Source organism: Malurus melanocephalus, unplaced genomic scaffold, assembly GCF_030028575.1.
Source record: "Malurus melanocephalus ecotype Western Australia unplaced genomic scaffold, MMel_1.1 scaffold_448, whole genome shotgun sequence".
Taxonomy (NCBI): Eukaryota; Metazoa; Chordata; class Aves; order Passeriformes; family Maluridae; genus Malurus; species Malurus melanocephalus.
The window spans coordinates 419743-438102 of NW_026623680.1; the positions used below are offsets into that span (position 1 = coordinate 419743).

The following is an 18360-nucleotide window of genomic DNA, read 5'->3' on the forward strand; positions in this document are numbered from 1 at the left end:
CTCCTGGCAAGTATCATGTAAGAAATGCTGAAAATGTTACAATTTGTTAGGGTTTTTACATCTTGCTAGTAACACCACTGGGCTGGCTCATAGTTTGTTGGGACTGATGATAATTCTGTCTGAAGTAGCCTTTAAAAACTGAGACTTCAGGAACATGAATTATTTGACAGAGTGAAATGTTGACCTCCCTAGCAGAAGCTGAAACACGTAACAAATACAGCTGAGCAAATATGCAATTCTTCAATGATTGATTCTACTCTCATTTCAGTTTGGAGGGAACTGACCAGCACATGCATTGTCACTCATTGCTCTAAACCAGTGTGGAGTGCATGACTTACAGACAATAAAAATATTTGAGATATTTTAATCACCTTTTTCCAAAGCTGTGTAAACTTCATGCCTCTATTGAATAAAGCTGCATTTATAAGCGGTAGTTCTCCCTCAGACTCTCAAAGAACTGTCAACAAATATTCTCAAGAAGACTGTCTCCTGTGAAGAGCCAGGCAACACACCATCTTTTGCATCTAAATGAAAGAGACTAAAAAGTTCAGTTGAGGTTTGAAGCCAGAATTCCATATAATGGCCTAAATTTTCTATTGAGGCGGAGCTTTGCATTCTTGCAGCAAATCTTCTTTGCTACTGCAAACACACAGTTTGAGGAAGTCAAATAAAATTATGTATGAAAAAAAATAAAATAAAGGATTAGAGTTTATACATCCACCAGCAAATTGTATTGGATCAAATTATATCTCAACTTGCTTGACAGTCAGTTTAACAGGAATTCACTTGCCTTTCAAGCTGYTATCCTAGGTCATGGCTCACAGATGCAGCTGAGACTGTCAGACATTTGCACCATTTTTCCACAGGGAATTTTTTTCTCTGTCAGGACTACAGCATTTGTCCTGCACTACACCTGTCRAAAACATTCTGTCACATTTCAGCTAAATCAAATATTACAATGTAAGTAATTGTACATCCATTTAATTTTACATATTAAGCATGTTGCTGGGTGTTACAACTTATTTCTTTCCTTTTTTGGCCTCCTCTGTGTTTTGTTGGCATGGCTGCAATTCACAAAATATGCCAGGGACTTCTGAAACTTGAAAACAGAGACTTCCTTCTATACCTTATCAGGCAGCCTTATATTTTTTTTCTGTCTTTACATTAAAAGTACTGGATTCCTGATCTGTCACCATCATTCAGTCCTTTTATCTTCTCGTGTAAGAATTCCCAGTCTACTTCCCGTGCCTTTAGGCTTGTTTTGTGAGTGTTCAGATCTCCTCCCTCTGTACAAGTGAACAAGTCATTCACAGGCTTACCAAAGTAAAATAGAAAACAGATATGTCTCCTGAAAGCTGTCTGGCAGAAGTGTTGGAGCCAAAAAAATTGATGGAGGAGAGGCTGCAGAAGCAGCATTTAGAAAACTATCCATAAAAGACTTTATGGCTTGTTATTGTTAAAACTTGCAGAAACAAACTACTTGTCTTTTTTCAGTTTGTTTCAAATTAAGGCTCAGAAAGAGAACACAGTTGCTGCCAGCATCAGAGGCACCCACCCTTCAATGTCTTCAATGTCGTGGGTTTTTTTTCCACATTTTAAACGAATAAAAGCTTGGCCTTCCATCACAACACGCTACCTAGGGACGCAGGGAATGCTCCTGGCTGGATAATACATGTACAGCTGTAACAGCTCAGTACCTCAGAGCAGTCCCTGACCTCCTCAAAATCTGACACTCACGAGGAGAAGGACCTAAACCATCTGTGACAATTTGCACAGTGCTGTGAAAGGGCAGCGATAGCTCTGCTCAGTGCATTCCAGCACTGCAGAAAGCAAACACAAAGTGTTAGGATGCCTCAGAGCAATACTGAAATGATTACTTAAAAGCTACTTTACCAGCCATTGCTTCATTATTTCTTCAGATAATTCTCTAGGTCTGTCCTCTCATTATCAAAAAACAAAGAAAACAAACCAAAAAATTCAAGCAGAAACAAGTCTTTTAGAGGCAATTAAGAGATTCTCCTAAGTGAAGATAAAATGGAGGTAACATCTGTTTTCTGGACAGAAGAGAACGTGTTTAGGAACACAAAAACTATTTTATCTAGCAGTGTATGAACAAAATTATAGTTTATGAAAAGCTGCAAGTTTAAAGGCAAAATATCTCTCTGCTCCTCCAAGACTCAAGTAAGCTAGGGAAATTATTTCTGCAAAATTTAGCTGAGCCCACTCATACTGTGCAATTTGAACAAACCCACCRAACCTTTCTGTAATTGAGAATTTTTAGAAAGATCTTTGGCTTAACTGCCAGAAGTGCTCCACCACTCCAACTGAATTAAATTTGAATTCTTCAAAGCCCATGTTGCTTAAATAAATAATTTATTACCTTTCAGCTCATCCAATATTACAACGTTATAACATTTATTCCTGAATGTGAGAGGCTGGAATGTTAGTGGTTAATGACTCAAACAATTGCCATTTGTGCTTTGCTGAGGCCRGGCTTGCACACCCTGAGGGGCAGGGAGGGAGTTTTTGGGTTCATGGTGCTGAAGGCTCTGGTCTGCATGAGACAGAGGAGGTGAGCAGCCACCACTGAGGGCTGCAAACGGGCTCTGAGCAGGGAAGGGGCAGAGCCTGTGAGGTGGGAGGGTGTTTGTTATCAGCACAGCTCTCCCTCACAACTCACTCAATTGTGAAACTTCCCCAGGAAAGGTCCTGAGGGTGTTCATCCCTTCTGACGGGGCACAGAGGGCTCAGCCAGAAGGACCTGAGAGCCAAGGGGGGGTCATAAACCATCAGAGACCCCCAAAGCACCCCCAGACTCATTTCTGTGGTTTTCCACCAAAGGACTGAAAGCTCCACCCCCCCAGAAAGATACCTGGACATTCTCATCAAGCCTAAGCACATATTAACCCATTGAACTTTGTGTTTTGGGGGCTTCCCCCACCCCTGATGGATCAAGACTGCGACCATCACTTCGACCAATGGACACCAAACTGCAACAATCAAGTCTCATTGCAGGATCCATTAGTGATGTTATCTTTTTACTCCTAGCCTTTCTTTCTTTTCCTTCAGACATTTTCTGAAGTGTTACTTTTATGCTTTTACATTGCTATATTACCACAGACAGTAATAATCAAAAGAGCCACATACCTGCTTTCCACTGCAACCAAATAAATAAACTAAAATAAACCCTACATATATATATTTACAAACACTGATCATTCAGTGTCATTTCACTCTAATCTGCCCCAAGGGATCTATTACCAAGAACCYGGGTTACTCTTGMCTTCAGGGTTGTGTTGTAACACTGACAGATGTTGCAAGGCCAAGCCATAGAATCAACTCCCAGAACTTTGCCCATTAATTCTGGAAGAAAAAGAAACCCTCACGTTTCAGAACATTAAACCAGTCCTTAAAAAAGGAGGTTAGGTGTGTTACAGACAACACATTTCAGATTCACTTTCCACAGCCATTTGTGTAGCTGAGTCATCTAGCACTGGTATAAGACATTAAACCAGATGGAGCACTGGAAACTAATCTTGAAGGAGAAAGATTTGTTTATACACTATCGTGCTTCTCASTGCAAGCAAGTGGAAACATCCAACTGTCCATGCTGTGCTGTGTGTGAAACAGTTTGAAAACTGTTACTTAAACCTGTTGTGCAGTTACTGGGCCTCKGCCAAGTAGGAACAGTTTCTTTCCATGCTGTCACTTCAGGTGACAGAGTTTGGGGCACTTTCCTCCAGGCTCTGCTGTGAAGAATGTGTGAGTATTAAACRGGAGTAATTTCAATCAGAGGTGCAGTAAGAGACACTTCCTCCAGCCATCAGCACACTCAGCTTAGAGGCATCAGCTTRAATCACTGCACTGTCAGAAAAAGAAGGGAGGTGAATTTGTATTACTGGGTCAGTGATGAARTCTCAAGGTTATTGCATATAGAAAGGAAGAAGCCCACTTGTACTGTAATTTACTCAGACTGATCTTAAAACCTGTAAGGGTGACAAGAGGTGACCACACTCTGCCCTTGCTACTGGGAAAAGAGGTGATGCTAAATTTGCTTTTACTCCACAGCAAGTCAGAACCCTGGGGCTCTGTGAGAAGAGAACTTCCAGCAAACTGGGAGGAGAGCTAGGTGGGATGTGCTCCCCAGCTACAGCTTTACAGCCTCCTCTGGAGGATGCAGAGATGAGTTATGGCAGGTGAGACCAAGTGCAAACTGCCACTCCCTGTGGGAAGACTGGAAAAAGCTGCATAAACACCATGGGGAAAAGAGAGCACTGTAAATGTGTACCAGAGCTCCACAGATGCTGAGGAATGTAGCTGTTGGCTTATCAATTTTGGCATGGCTTGTGAGACCCCCCCACCACAGCACTTTTAGGATTTGCACACCTATCTAAAGATGCCCAGAAGATTTCCAGGGCATAAACCATAAGCCTTGGACATTTAAGCATATCCAACCACAGTCACCAGCCCGGGAAAGTTTTGATTACMAAACTTTTTATGTCTTGGCATCCCAGGTGATTTTTAGGCAATGGAAAGTTCTGAGGAATCCCAAAAAGTGAATACATAATACCTCTGTTGGATGGTACAGCTGTAGGGAGTCCAAAATTGCATTGACCTTGTGGATGCCATGTTGTGACAATGAGAACTGATTGTGGGTTTTCATTGATATTAGCTGGTCATYCCCATGGAGAGTAAATGGAACATAAGGAGAATTCACATTAAAGTAAGAGCTGAAGCCTGATGTACTCAGGCCCTGTCATGCCGAGCTTACTTGAATTTCAGTTTCTTCCTAGCATACAGGATATAAATATTACAGATATTTCTTCCAGCATACATGTGCTTACACTAAAAAATAAAAATAAACCTTGTTTTAGCTAATTTTTTTATCTCTTAAGCTGTTTTCATACTTTCCCTCTGCCTGTCCATAGTGTCTGGCACTTGCTTCMGTTTAAAAGCCAAAGCAATTCTTATCCAGATATCTGCCTCTTCTGGATCATTAATGAAGATAATAAATAAGGCTGGTTGCTACATCATTCCCTTATTAGTAGTTATGATTAGCTTTTCTTGTGGTCTTTCAGGCAATTCCAAATCCTCAACATCCCCATCCAAGCCAGCATGAATTAAGTTTTCAAAGAAGATTATCTTTGACACTGCATCAAAAGACCTATTCAAATGTAAACAAGGTTTTGGCTACTGCTCTTTCATCAGCCACTAATTTTATAATTCTGTTGTTTACAAGAGGTGATCTTGCTTGTCTCAAAARACTTCTTTATTCTGTGTCATGCTGCTTTGTATGCAGTTCTACTATGCAGATCTTCATGAGGCATATGACACCTGARGCATGTCTAAATATTTGCTGCTGAAAACAATGTGGCTACCTGTGAAATTAGTAAAATGAGGTAAAGGAGACAACAGCATAATTCAAAGGCTAACAATGGCATAAATTAGTTACTTTAAAGTAGCACCAGCACTGCCTTCAAGCAGGGGGAATTCTAGAGAACTCCATGCTGGCATCGTGCCACTTTCACTCTGTGTGATGATCTGCAATTTGTGCCATGCCAATAAGCCACTGAATAGAAATATCAACTTAAGCTACAGGAAGAATGCTGACAACATAATGCAGGAAAACCAGATGAAGGTGATCAAGTCCTCTGAGTCATCTGAATTTTACTTTATCCTTAGACTATGGTAACAGCCTGATGTAGTAAAAATTCTGATGTTCTGAATGTGGCATCCAGATACTCCAGGGCACAGCAACAAGACTGTTCTGAAGCAAAAGACAGTAACAAAAGAGTTTCCAGTCATATACAGTGCCATTAGCACTGCCTGGAAATATGCCCACAACTCCAAATACAATTCAAGACATATTTCAAATACAGACAGTCGCTTATAATTCTATACTGCCACATTTCAAGGGCAGAGTAAGAGTCATGGGATTCATTTGAGGAAGTGTGGAATACTGTRCTCTTTAAAATGTACTTCACTTGATAAGTAATGGGATCACTATCTATACTTTTCTCCCAGTTAAAAGATTGCCATTTGGTACTATAATAAAATTAGGAATATTTTATCAATCTTCCTTTTGTGCTACTTGTTCTCAGTGTGTAAACCAAGCAGACTCTGGGAAAAAGAGACTGCTGTGTCAGAAGGCACAGTTCAAATGACTCTAAGAGTTCAAACCTCACATACTAAGGAGGAAGAATAAGAGCCATCAGACAAACCACACTACTGCCAGCAATAATAAATAAATATTCACAGCACTTGGCCATTAGCTTGCATGTAATTAACTAACAGGAATTACTATTWCCTCATGTTACAGATGACACACAATGCCCTGGGAGCACTCAATGCCATCTTCTGCTTTGCAAGATTTTTCATTTTACATGATTGCTCTCTGCAGCCCCACAGCAGGAACTGAGAAAGTGAAACACAAGGGCCCCACACAGCTATTCCCAGACCTRCAGACCACAAATGGTGTATTCCAAGGCAAGCTTGTAAGTCAAAATACATTTATTCAGAACTCTTTTACCAGATGCCTTTCATACCCTATTGTGTGTGCCTAATATTCTAATTCCCTTGGAGTAAAGCAGCTTCACTTCAAGGGCCCAGAAGGACACTGAAGTCCTCTGATGTCCGTCACGCAGAATCTGAAAGAGATTTCATAAAAATAACAACAGAAAAGAACCTCTCTCACAGCCCCTGTGCTTGAGGGGTGTCCTGGCCATCTGCGGGCACCAGGAAGAGTTTTATCATCCCCTGGCCTCTGTTTTATCATCCCCTGGCCTGTAACTCAGCTTTCAGAAAAAGGTTTTATCTTTTTCCCCTGCTGCATCTGTGGCTCCTCACACATCACCCGGACAGGGAACTCCCCTCCTCCAGTGGCAAACAGCAGCCTGAGGTGTTTGATTAAAATGGTCAGGAGATGATGTTCCTACAGTGCCCTTTTAGGGCTTTCCTTGTCCTCTTTCACTGGTGGGGCATGGTYTTCCTCCTACAATCATCCAGGCACTTTCACCAACACTCACTCAGTGCTGCAGGGCTGTGAGGCCCTTGAGAAGCCTTTGAGCTGCAGCATCCACTAAACCAGCTTYGTTTTTGTAGGGAAAAGAGAAATCTTTACACTAAAACCTTTCAGATCYACAACCTTCCCAGTTACTTGCCAGAACCAGTAACAATTTTGTCAACCTTAATACAACCCTCCTTGACACAGCAAAGATAGAAAAGGAGAAATGGTGATGAGTGGGTCCTTTTGACCCTTCTGGACTTCAGRCCTTTTCCCTGYTCGCAACTGYAAGGGAWAAAAATGGCAATCCTTCACCTRTCCAAGGTACYAGAGGGAGTTAGAGGAGRTGGAATGGCACTGGGAGSYTGCTTTTGGGGAAAAGTGGCAAAYGGAGCAGGAATGACTGTGTGCTTTMTATCTAYCAAATCAGGGATTGCTCAGCCTAGAGAGGAYCCGTGGAGATTTCATCAATGTTTATAAACAACTGACAGAGGAGAGCAGAGGAGACAGAGCCAGGCTCTTCCTAGAGTGCCCACTGACAGAAAATTCTACTTAAATATTAAAAGAAAGCTTTTTTACTGTGACGGTGGCCAAACACAGGAATAGGTTGCTTAGGAAAGGCATGGAGTAGAGATAYTCAAAACCAAGTGGACACAACTCTGGGCAGTCTGCTCTTGTGGACCCTGCTCTGAGCAGGGGGCTGGACCAGAACACCTCCAGAAATCCCTTCCAGCCATGGCCATSCTTTGACTCTACAGCTGAGCCAAATCCCAATCTGAGAATGTTCATCCACTGTTCAGATAGATGGTGTGGATTTTACTCATTTAGACACCTTTAGATTCAAGTCCAAGTTTGACTCAGCTTACTTGTGTGTTATTTTTTTTCTTTTAAATTACCTCACAATATTTGTTTTACCAAAATAAGCTAGCAGTCCCACAGTGCTTAGAGAATAAAATCAAAATATGCATTCATACTACAAYTCTGTCTACATTTTGTCTTCTGGATGTGTAGCACTTAAATGAGCATTATTTCCAGGCATTTTTGATGGCATAATAAAAAACAGGCATGGATGAAAATGGCAGCCTGGCATAAGAAAGCTCATGATTGATTCAGCTCTGCAAGACCAAAAACAAACAAATCAATATTTATTTAAAGAGCCTGAGTAAGTTTCTTTTGCTGTTCTACTGCTAATAATTTTCCTGAGTTCATATTTGACCAACTTAGCTCTGATCAAATTTAAACAGCTCCATGTGGAATGTGTATCTTGCAGTCCACTGCTATTATAACTGGAATTTTGACTACTTAATCACTTAGTCTTAGAAAACTAAAACAAGTATAACATTAGCCATTTCACAGATGGCAAGAAGAGGAGGTAACACTGAGCTTTATTTTTACATTAGCAACTAAAATAAATCCTAAGAACAGACTAAATTTAACCTYCAGACACTTCAGATTTCACTTACTCCTTGACTTCTAATATGGACAAAATAACATAGGGAACAAASGAAAAGAGATTCTCTCATTGGCATTAATGACACAAAGCTCCTTCAGCTGAAGAAACTTCTCATCTTGCATATCACAATRTTCAATGACTCCCTGTCTCCACATGACCCCTACCTACTTGTTCAGAGACTTTTCCCAAAGAATACCAGTCCCTGAGCAGCAGCCCATTAAAAGGCTGCTGGAAAATAGCAGGTCATGAGCTGGAGGTGAGTCAGTGTCACACAAACACCTTCCTGAGCTGTATAAATGGAAAAGAGACCTGGAAGAAACAGTTATCTCTTTGCTGAAATAGAAAGGCCTTTGCCAGAACCATGTGTCCAACTTCTGGCACTCTTCAGGGAAGGCTGGAGGGAGASTGGCAGAGTGCAATGGGAATGTGGAAATGTGGAAAACACGACACACATGGGAAGKTTGGAAGGATTAGGATCGTTCAGAGAAGAAAAAAATAAGGGGAAAATTGGTAACAGTCTTGAAATATATAAAGAGCTTCTGCAGAGAGGAACAAAATTTCTTATTATTTTTCAATGGAGAGGACAAGAAAAATCAGGCTTAAATTACAGCACGATTCAGGTTAGTCACTAGGATGGATGAACAAAGCAATGGCCCAGACAGTCAGGGCAGACTGTGGATCCCATCACTGACTGGTTAGAGAGGGGCTGCCAAGAATGACAGGCACAGGTACATCTCCCTGCGGGCTAGATGGCAGCCTGAATTACTTCTCAAGGTCTCTGTCAGAGCTTTGGTTATGGTAGGGATATTATTTGATTGTCAGGACTGAGCAGACAAMCTGCAGAACGCCACCAGTATGGAATAAGCAATAATCACCATCTTCCAATTCTGCACTGATCCAGCAGCACAGAGCTGCTCTGCCCTGTGCTCCTTCTAACCCCAGGGCCACACACTTCCAAGAGCAGYCTTCATTTCTTTGATGCTGAAATCTAAATATGACCAACACATCACCAATTTATAATCCTCAATCAGGTTAGCATTGTACTAATGAGGGATTGGAAGGATCCTGTGAAGAAAAAGATTGGCCACACAAAATAACTAAATGCCTTGGACAGATARAAGGTGCATTTATCTGGCACATTTTATTTCCTCCCAGATAATTCAGTGCTACCAGACATCCATTCCATCTCACTCATGATCYGCTGTTCTTCAACAAGAGATACTAAGCCATTAAAATGAAGTATTTGGGAATGGTGATCTACTGCAAAAATAGATTTATGGTTCTTCTCTCAGACATCAAAATATACTGAGCTGAGAAACACCAAATGACTCAGCCACAGCTTGGACTGTTTTTAAGATACTTTTTGATCATGTTTGTCTAAAATGAAGCAGYTATTTCAATTATTTTGCCTTGGTGCTCCAGCTCACTATCAATTGAAAATAATCCTACAACACAGATAAGAAATAACTGTTTTTGACAGAATATTGTCCCTGAGTTCTGCTGTAATGTAGTGGACAGGTTACACAACATCACTCGGTGCTTAATCTCATGCTTGTCAATGGTCAAAGAACTCCCTGCCAAGACAGACACAGACAAAGACATGTTTTGACAGATCATCTTATCAAAAACAGTGACCTGACTGCATATATTGAATTCTGGTTTTTTTGTTTTTTTTTTTTTTTTTAAAGAGGTGGAATAGAGAAGCTGGGGACTTGCCCATTTTGACTGGTTTCCTGAATCTCTCAACAGAGCTTCAATAGTGCTTATGGGCAAGGCTGAGAACCTGCTTTGCAATCTTCAGACAGCCTGTCAGTGCAGCTGTAAGTTGATTTTAAGACTGTCCCTCTGAATTAACAGAGAAAAGCAGGATCTATTGATTTAACAGAGGTGAGACAAAAGAAGAGGATCCATTCTACATTTGAGCCCTGCCACTTGCAATCCACAGCTGTGCTACATCTTTATGTAAAAATCTAATGTTCTACCAATGTGTATTAAATGACTACAGAGGAACTTATGGTTCACTTTCATCCCTCCATTTCAGTGCTGTGACGTGCTGAGGATGTCAGGCTTTCACAGTGTAATTGTTGTTAGCCTGGTGTTCTTTTCTTCCTCCCAGGAGCACCTCAATCTCTCATATCCCTGCTTCTTCACAGCCTGGCACCAAAGTAAAGTTTAATAACAGCATTCCTGTTTAGGTTACACACTGATTTATAGTGTGTATGTAACAGGAAAATGCCAGTGTCAAAAGTACAGCAATGCTCATAAAAAACCTGCATTTGCTTCCAGACATCAATAGTTGTCTCAATTATTCCTTAAATAAAATATGGAATATAACACATAAGGCTGTGCTCTGATTTGTARGCACCAAATGTGATGACAGCTATTTTTGTAAATGTATGAGCRTATGCAAAGAGAATATGGGGACGGAAGAGTGACAAACAAAAAACAAGCAGACAAAAATAGTAATTTTCCTCAACAAAATGTAGCTTACTCCTCTGCCTGTCCTCTCCTCCCTGTGTTTACTGTTCTGTTGAACTTTTACCTTCTTCTAAATTGAGTACATTGGCCATCAGATCTCCACCACCTGAATTTAGTTTTAAATCTCCCCTGCTCCAGGGTGTACGTTATTTCTTGCTTTTTTCCTTTCATCCTTGAATTCTGCTACTTTCCTTTTTTCTATTACTATATAATCCTATTTCTAATTTTTTTGCTTTTAAAATAATTTTCTAAACTTTCTCTTTCTTTGCCTCTCTGCTCAGCGTCTGTCAAATGTCTTTTCTTCCCATGCCTGCCTTTCTCTGCCTCCACATAGGCATGTTTGACATGCACACTCTTCCTTTCTGCTGTGTCATCCAGTGCTACCTGTGAGTTAACGCAGCTAACWGTGGCTTTTGGTTCTGTGTAAGAACCAGGCCAGAAAACCACGAGGGGAAACATCCATGTCAAATATTTCTATCTGTAGAAACACAGTATTGTAATAAAGTTCTTTGGTGTATGCATAAAACACAACATACAAAAATCTGAAACCCCAAGGCAATAGATTTAAGGAACCTATGCCACCAAAGCGACCCCAAGTAACTGATGTTGTGGAAAACAGCAGCTCCAGCCCTGCACCTCTCTGCTGGAGAGATGCTCTACTTGTACTTCAAACACTGATGGCTCCAGATGCTTCCAAAGATTCGGTCACCAGATACACTCCACAGGTCCCAGTAACTGCCCAGCACCTTTGCACAAACATCCCTCATTCCAGTTKCTGTGTTTTGTCCTGCAGGCATCACCTTCAGAGGCAGTGCTGCAGAGGGCAGGGATGATGCCTTGAACTACTCTGCTTCCAGCAGGGCAAGGAGCTGCACTGACAAACGCCAAAGGGTGACCTCAAAGCTCTTCATAGGGATGGTGAAGAAGGTGACTGAACTGACAAAGCTTAAGAGTTAAATTCTGGCATGTGAAATTTAAAGGAGAAGGATGGGAAAGTAGAGATCTATGCCGGATATGAGAGATGCCTCTGCATAAATATATTTCTTTTTTTGTTMAAATCTCATATTATAACATCAGAATTACCGCTTGGGCTGCTTTTTCAGCAGAAAGATGCTGCTGCATAGGCAAACGTTCTTCCACCAGCACAGAGAGGTACAGAGATACCGCGCTGCTTTTGTACAAAACTGTCTTTTTAATACCACTCTTCAGCTAYAAGCGGTTGAAATCCATATTTCTGCAGCAGAATACATAAGTTATGTCGCTAAACTTGTGTCAATCAAACCTCCARTTCCAGCAGGCTCCAGTCTGTATTACAGGGCTTTTTTGCTGGCTGGTAAACAGTGAAATTCACTTGAAATTCAACATTTTTAACCTTCAGTTTTCTATTTTGACTCTACAACTGAATATTCAGTTTCCACTGTGTTGGAACTGAATCCAGGCAGCCATTATCAAGATGTCCTCATCTCCCAATCTGAAGGCTGTTAAAATAAAAAAGATTCACATTGCCTTGCTGAAGAGAAACAGGGAAATTCTGAAATGTAGACCCAAATAATTTCAGATTTCTTTCAARAAAAAAAATAAAAATCCAGATGCAAATAATTCCCTTTGTTACACTGTTTGTTTCAGAAAAACCCAGTTTTAACTCACGGTTTAAATTGATCCATTTAAGCAAATTAATGCAAAATTTATCCCCTGTGTAYGATTTTGAAAACCATGGCTAGGAGACTGTACATTTAAAAGAGGCAGACTAGGATCAAAAGATTTTATCTTTACTGTTAACTCATTTTGATCCTCTGGCAGAAAAAGACATCCTGGCTGTATAGTGGCCTGTGTGAAACGAAATAATGAAATCAGCACAGTCCCAGCTAGCACCACGATATCTGACATTTAAAACACCACAGCGTTTCAGAGAAAGTGGCAAATTCTTCCACAGAGAGAAAGSGCTTTAATGGCCACAGTGGAGGAATGAAATTTCACCTCAAGRGCCAACCCTCCCCTTTCAGGTGCAGGTGAGATGGGGAATCTGCACTACAGCACACAGAGGTGCATCAATTTTTGGGGTATTTTGTGGATTTCCCTAGCTAAGATCTGTCCATTGAGWGTCTTTCAGAAAGATTATGTTCYGCATTAATACAYCAACATTCCASTTTAAGGAGTTGCAAATGAACATGYTCTAGGCAGGAAGATCCTTCCTCTCATACTTTCCATTTTTTTCTAAGAGATTGAAAAAAACAGMAAAAAAATGGAGCAAATTAGCCTACAATAGTCTCTAGAAACTAGCTGAGTAGCTGGAGGGAAGACTCTAAGGAACAAATAACATCATCTAGAATTGTCTGAGGAAATGAAAGAAAATAATTTTTGTTCATTTGTATCTTCTCTCCCAGAATATTAGGAAATACACACTGACTGTACCTGYCAGGTTCTACACACTGCACATCCATCCCTTCCACTGACTTTTAAAATAATGCCTGACACTTCCCTTGCTCAGGCACCCAGATCTCAGACATGCCAAGAGCAGATCATGCTATTCCTGCTTTCTGCACACCGGGTGAAGTTTGTTCGGTTTGTATTGCAATCTTGTGAAGTCCAAGACAAAAGAAGCTCTGGTGATGGACAGCAGCCAGGGTAAGGATGGTTTTTAGTAGGGCCCTACACTCAACGAGGTCCTGCTAGAAAGACCATTGCCTTTCTGGGCAGGTCCTGACAGAATATCAGAATTGTGCACACTCTGACAGGACAACACACCTGGAAACACACACCAAACCATGACAGAGAATTGGCTGGATAAAAAAACAGAGATGCCCCTCTGCCACAGAGACAGAAAGCTTAACCATCACGGCATGAGAGAGAATAAAATTCTAGAGGCTCTCAAGACTCACCCCAGTGCCTCAGTCCCTAAGGGAACCGGTTTGGCCATGTTGCTGCCACAGTTCAGCTTATCACCCTGCAATTGCAGCACGGGTCTGTGCTGGGGTCCCCAATGTCCTCTCAAACCACGGTCCCAAATGAAATCCCAGCACCAGGCTGTCATACAAAATGCTGCCCTGTCCTACAGGGCACCACTGCTGCCTGTGCTGCTGCAGCCCTGAGCCAGTGGCAGTCAGTGGAGCCCATCCACACAGTGAGTTATTAAAAGATAACCCAAGCTGCGCGAAGAGGCGGCGACATCTTCAGCAGATGGTAATACAAGGAGCCACTTGAACTTGTGTACCTTTTCCTCCGTCATCTGACAGTTACATTGCCAGAAGGGAGTGCAACGACCGAGGCACACCATGCTCCATCAACCATGAAATGGGACTGAAGCATCACGGGGAAAAACGGAGGAGAGGATGAAATATCATCCGAAGGGAGGGATGGGACCACCATTTTAACRGTGACTTACGGCTGTTTGCCCAAGCACAGATTGAGTGGAGATAATTAAAAGCAGGACTGACAGATTTCCCCAAGGACACGTAATGAACCAACACTATGAGCATTAGAAAAAGATGCACTTAGGAGAGAATAAAACAATATTTTTTACCTGACCGGTGAAAACACAGCAGTTAAGGACAGCTAATGTACATGCACCTTATGCAAATGACACACCGTTTCTGCCAAAACAATATTTTACCTATCTCTGTCTGAGAAGCACTGACTGCAATATAATGGAAATTRAAGAAGGGATGAAAATAAACATCCTTCCTAATGCACGCTGCATCATGAAAGTCAAATCCTGTTAAGCCTTGACTGTTGAAGTAATCCTTACTCATGCAAAAAATCCCAATTAATTCATCAGGGAAAAATGCTGTATTAGCCTAAAAATTTGAAAACCAGCTGAATGCAAATGCCTTCTTCACATGAGGTCAGTATTATCCAACAGATTGGATCCTTCAGGACAGTCCATTAACTTCATGAAGAACATGTAGAGCTTAAAGACACCAGCACTCTTTAGCAAGAAACTGATATAYTGGGGCACAGTAGCTGAGTTAAATTCACGTTTGCTAAAATAAAGCTGTCTCCTTCTGTCCCTGCTTGCATGAAATAATAAAACAAACCCAAGACATAAATTATAAAATTCCCTCCAAAGGCTTTTTTCAAGGACAAACRATTTCTCGTATATAGGTCACCATTTGACTCCTTCAGAGGAAAAATCCATGCGGGCAGCAGCGGCTGTGTTTCAATGTAAGGAATGGATTTCACTTTGTGCTGGAAATGTTTGCACAGTGTCCTCAAAAAAAAAAAAAAAAAAAAAAAAAAAAAAAAAAAAAAAAAAAAAAAAAAAAAAAAAAGGGGGGGGAAACAAGAAAACATGCTGCAATGAGCCATGTGAGGCTGTGCACAATCAAATTACAGGAGGTAGCATTTTCCAGTGGTTCGAATCACAAGATATTGCTTCTATTCTGGGATGTACCTGGCTTACAGTTTGACCTTGGGTAATAAATGACATGCACTCTCTCTGGGCATCCCTTTCYTCATTTGTAAAAAGATGCAAGGTTTGGGCTGGCAATGTACTAATTAAAATAATTCTGCASCAGGCTGGGAATATTTATCAAAGGTCACAAATTTTCCTCAAGCTTGAGTACATATAGACTAGAAATCATAAATTTCCTCACAAAGGAGCAAAATGTTTTAATTGGAAGTTTTAAAAATCTTTGCTAAAATTAAAAAAATGGAATTTGGTTTTACTAATAATTAACAGTGTGTTTTATTTCTYGCACTATGCATTTAAAATTACAATGTGTTTGACAAAAAAAAAATACTATAGAAGGACATTAGCTCATCAATGWAAACATCAGAAAGGGATCACAGGACATGTTGTATTGGCAACATATTAATTAACCCACCTGCTAAGCATATTCCACAGTAAGTGCATACCTGTGCTTATCTGTGGGGATGTTTAACTCTTTACAGTTGCCTTTAGTATGTTTTTTCACACAGAAGCAAGCAGAAGAGAGCTCTCCCCTTCCTCACAGTGCCTGTGAGAGGTGATTGCACCCTCTCTCCCAACTGCTCAGCAATTGCAGGGATGTAAGGCAAATGGAAAAAGGCATTAAATAAAGCAGCAGAGCMCAGGGGGSCACCTCCTTCTRYTRGTATGTCACRACCCCAKCATAAGCACTGACATGGGTACTGSACACACTCCYCCAGTGCAAACTGAACCAACAGGGYTTATTCTCCATGAGAAACCACCCTTCAGGCAGGCACTGCTGCAACACAGGACTGAGATGTGTCTTACAAAACTTTGCTGYCATGGAAAATGCCATCAGAATGAAAGGTTTGGTTATGGTAACAAATGATTGCCATACAATCCTATACAAAGAAACAGCACGCTCGGTATGCTACTTTAAATGCATAGTGTGGTAAGAATTCCAGTTCAAGGCAATCAAAGTATAACTGACTTAACATTCTTCTTGGCTTCTCCRGATACCCTGGAGCCTCCTGAGATCTCCATTAAGTGAATTTCCTCAGACTCCAATTGCAGTGACTGGTATTGGATGGGGCAGAGCCACTTGTTTTTACATCATTTATTTACTTATAAATAAATGTTGCTTCCTCTCCTGGGAGGGAAGAAAGCCAGAAGCGTATGAACTTGCAAATCAGTGATTAACAGAGGAAACACAGATTGGACCTGACAGGAGGACAGGGGAAAAAAATCTACCAACTGCCTGCTCAGATACCACACTGACCACTTAGTAACAATCACCACAGCAAACAGAATCAGTTGCAATAATTATTATACCGTAATCAGTTGAAGCTCTAAATTGTTGGCTGAATTGTACTGACAATATCCTAGGGTAAAGTCCTGGCTACTGAAACCAATACTACTCTGAACCACAAACACATCTCACACTTGCAGCAAAAAATCTCCTGCTCTCATTCATGAAAAGCACCAAAATACATGACCAGACGTCTTCCGAAAGTCTACAGGCTGGGGTCAGCACGACCAAATGCCCCTGAAAAGCGGGTTCCTTGCTTAGAGATTACAGCACAGCACCGCTTCGTACCACAGCGTTCCTCACTCTGTTTCACCCAACGCTGTTTTTCTTACCCACTTCATTTTACGGAAATACTCTTGAAAAGCCCGGGGTGGCTTCTGCCAAGTAAATCATCACCGGGCAACCAACAGCTGCTGCTCTCGGCGTGCCCCGGGATGCAGCGCTCCGCTCCGCAGACGGGACCCCATCCCGCTCCCTCCGGCCAAAGCCGCATCTTCTCGTTTCGGGGAGGAASAGCTGCCAGGGAAAGCCCTCGGCTCCCGGGGGCTCGTCCTGAAGCTGGCCCCCCAAAGTGCAAGCTGCAAACAGCCGCGGCACGGCTGCGCTCCCCCAGCACCGAGGGCACTGTCCCGGCCCGGCTGAGCACGGAAAGCCGGCCCGGGTGACCGCCCCAGCTCCCTGGGCACCCACCGACGGGGAATCGGTGACCCCAGAGATACCCCACTGCCCCCGGCCCGGGTGAGCGCCCCAGCTCCCTGGACACCCACCGACGGGGGATCGGTGACCCCAGAGATGCCCCACCGCGCTCGGCCCGGGTGACCGCCCCAGCTCCCCGGGCACCCACCGACAGCGGGATCGGTGACCCCAGAGATGCTCCACCGCCCCCGGCCCGCCCTTACCTCCATGCCCAGCCGCTGCTTCAGCACCAGCGCGGCGCACAGGTAGCCGGCGCGGCCCACGAACAGCTCGTCGGAGCCGCACTCGAGGAAGGAGAGCGGCGCGCAAACCTCGCTCAGCTCCCTGAACTTGCCCAGCGGCCGGGCGAATTCGGGCAGCCCCAGGGCGCGGTAGACCAGCGCGGCCACCGCGTACACCCCGGCRCCGCCCAGCAGGAAGGCGGCGCGGGTGTCGGCGTCGGCCTCGCCGCAGCTCTCCTGGTAGCGGAGACAGGCGTCCACGACGCGGCGGGCGGCCCGCAGGTACGAGTCCCGCGACGGCGCGAACAGCGGGCACTGCGCGACGTGGTACAGCATGTAGGCCACGCCGGCCACGCCGCCGTACAGCCCGCCCGGGCACCCGCGGGGGCCGCCCAGGGGCGGCAGCTCCCGCAGGATGCGCTCGATGGTGGCCGTCACCAGCGGCACCGCCGCGTCCCTGTCCGGCGCCGCCGCGGGGCTGCCCGGGTAGTCATCGAAGCGGTTGGCGAAGCAGCGCTGGCTGTCCATCCCCCGCCGGCGCGGCCGCTCTGCGCAGCGGGGAGCGGCGGGCGGGAGCTGCCGGCCGAGGGGGCGGAGGGAGCGCTGGGAAGGCGGGCGGGGGAGGCAGCGAGAGGCGGGAAAGGGGCGCTCCCGCCGCCAGCGGCTGCCGGACGGGGCGGGCGAGGCGGCGGTGCCGGGGTGGGGGCGATGCCGGGGCGGCGGCGATGGGTGATGCCTCCCGCGATGGGTGATGCCTCCCGCGATGGGTGATGCCTCCCGCGATGGGTGATGCCGGCCGCGATGGGTGATGCC

At 43.6% G+C, this 18360-nt stretch overlaps 1 protein-coding gene across 1 annotated transcript in view; it reads right to left on the reverse strand.

The window, feature by feature from the left end:
• LANCL3 (LanC like family member 3) overlaps positions 1–18084 on the reverse strand; it is a 30760-nt gene extending 12676 nt beyond the window's left edge. Inside the window, exon 1 of the mRNA XM_057380349.1 lies at positions 17530–18084. Within this exon, the coding sequence (XP_057236332.1) occupies positions 17530–18075 (546 nt within the window). The 5' untranslated portion in view covers positions 18076–18084. The remainder of the gene's footprint in view (positions 1–17529) is intronic.
• Positions 18085–18360: the final 276 nt, after the last annotated feature.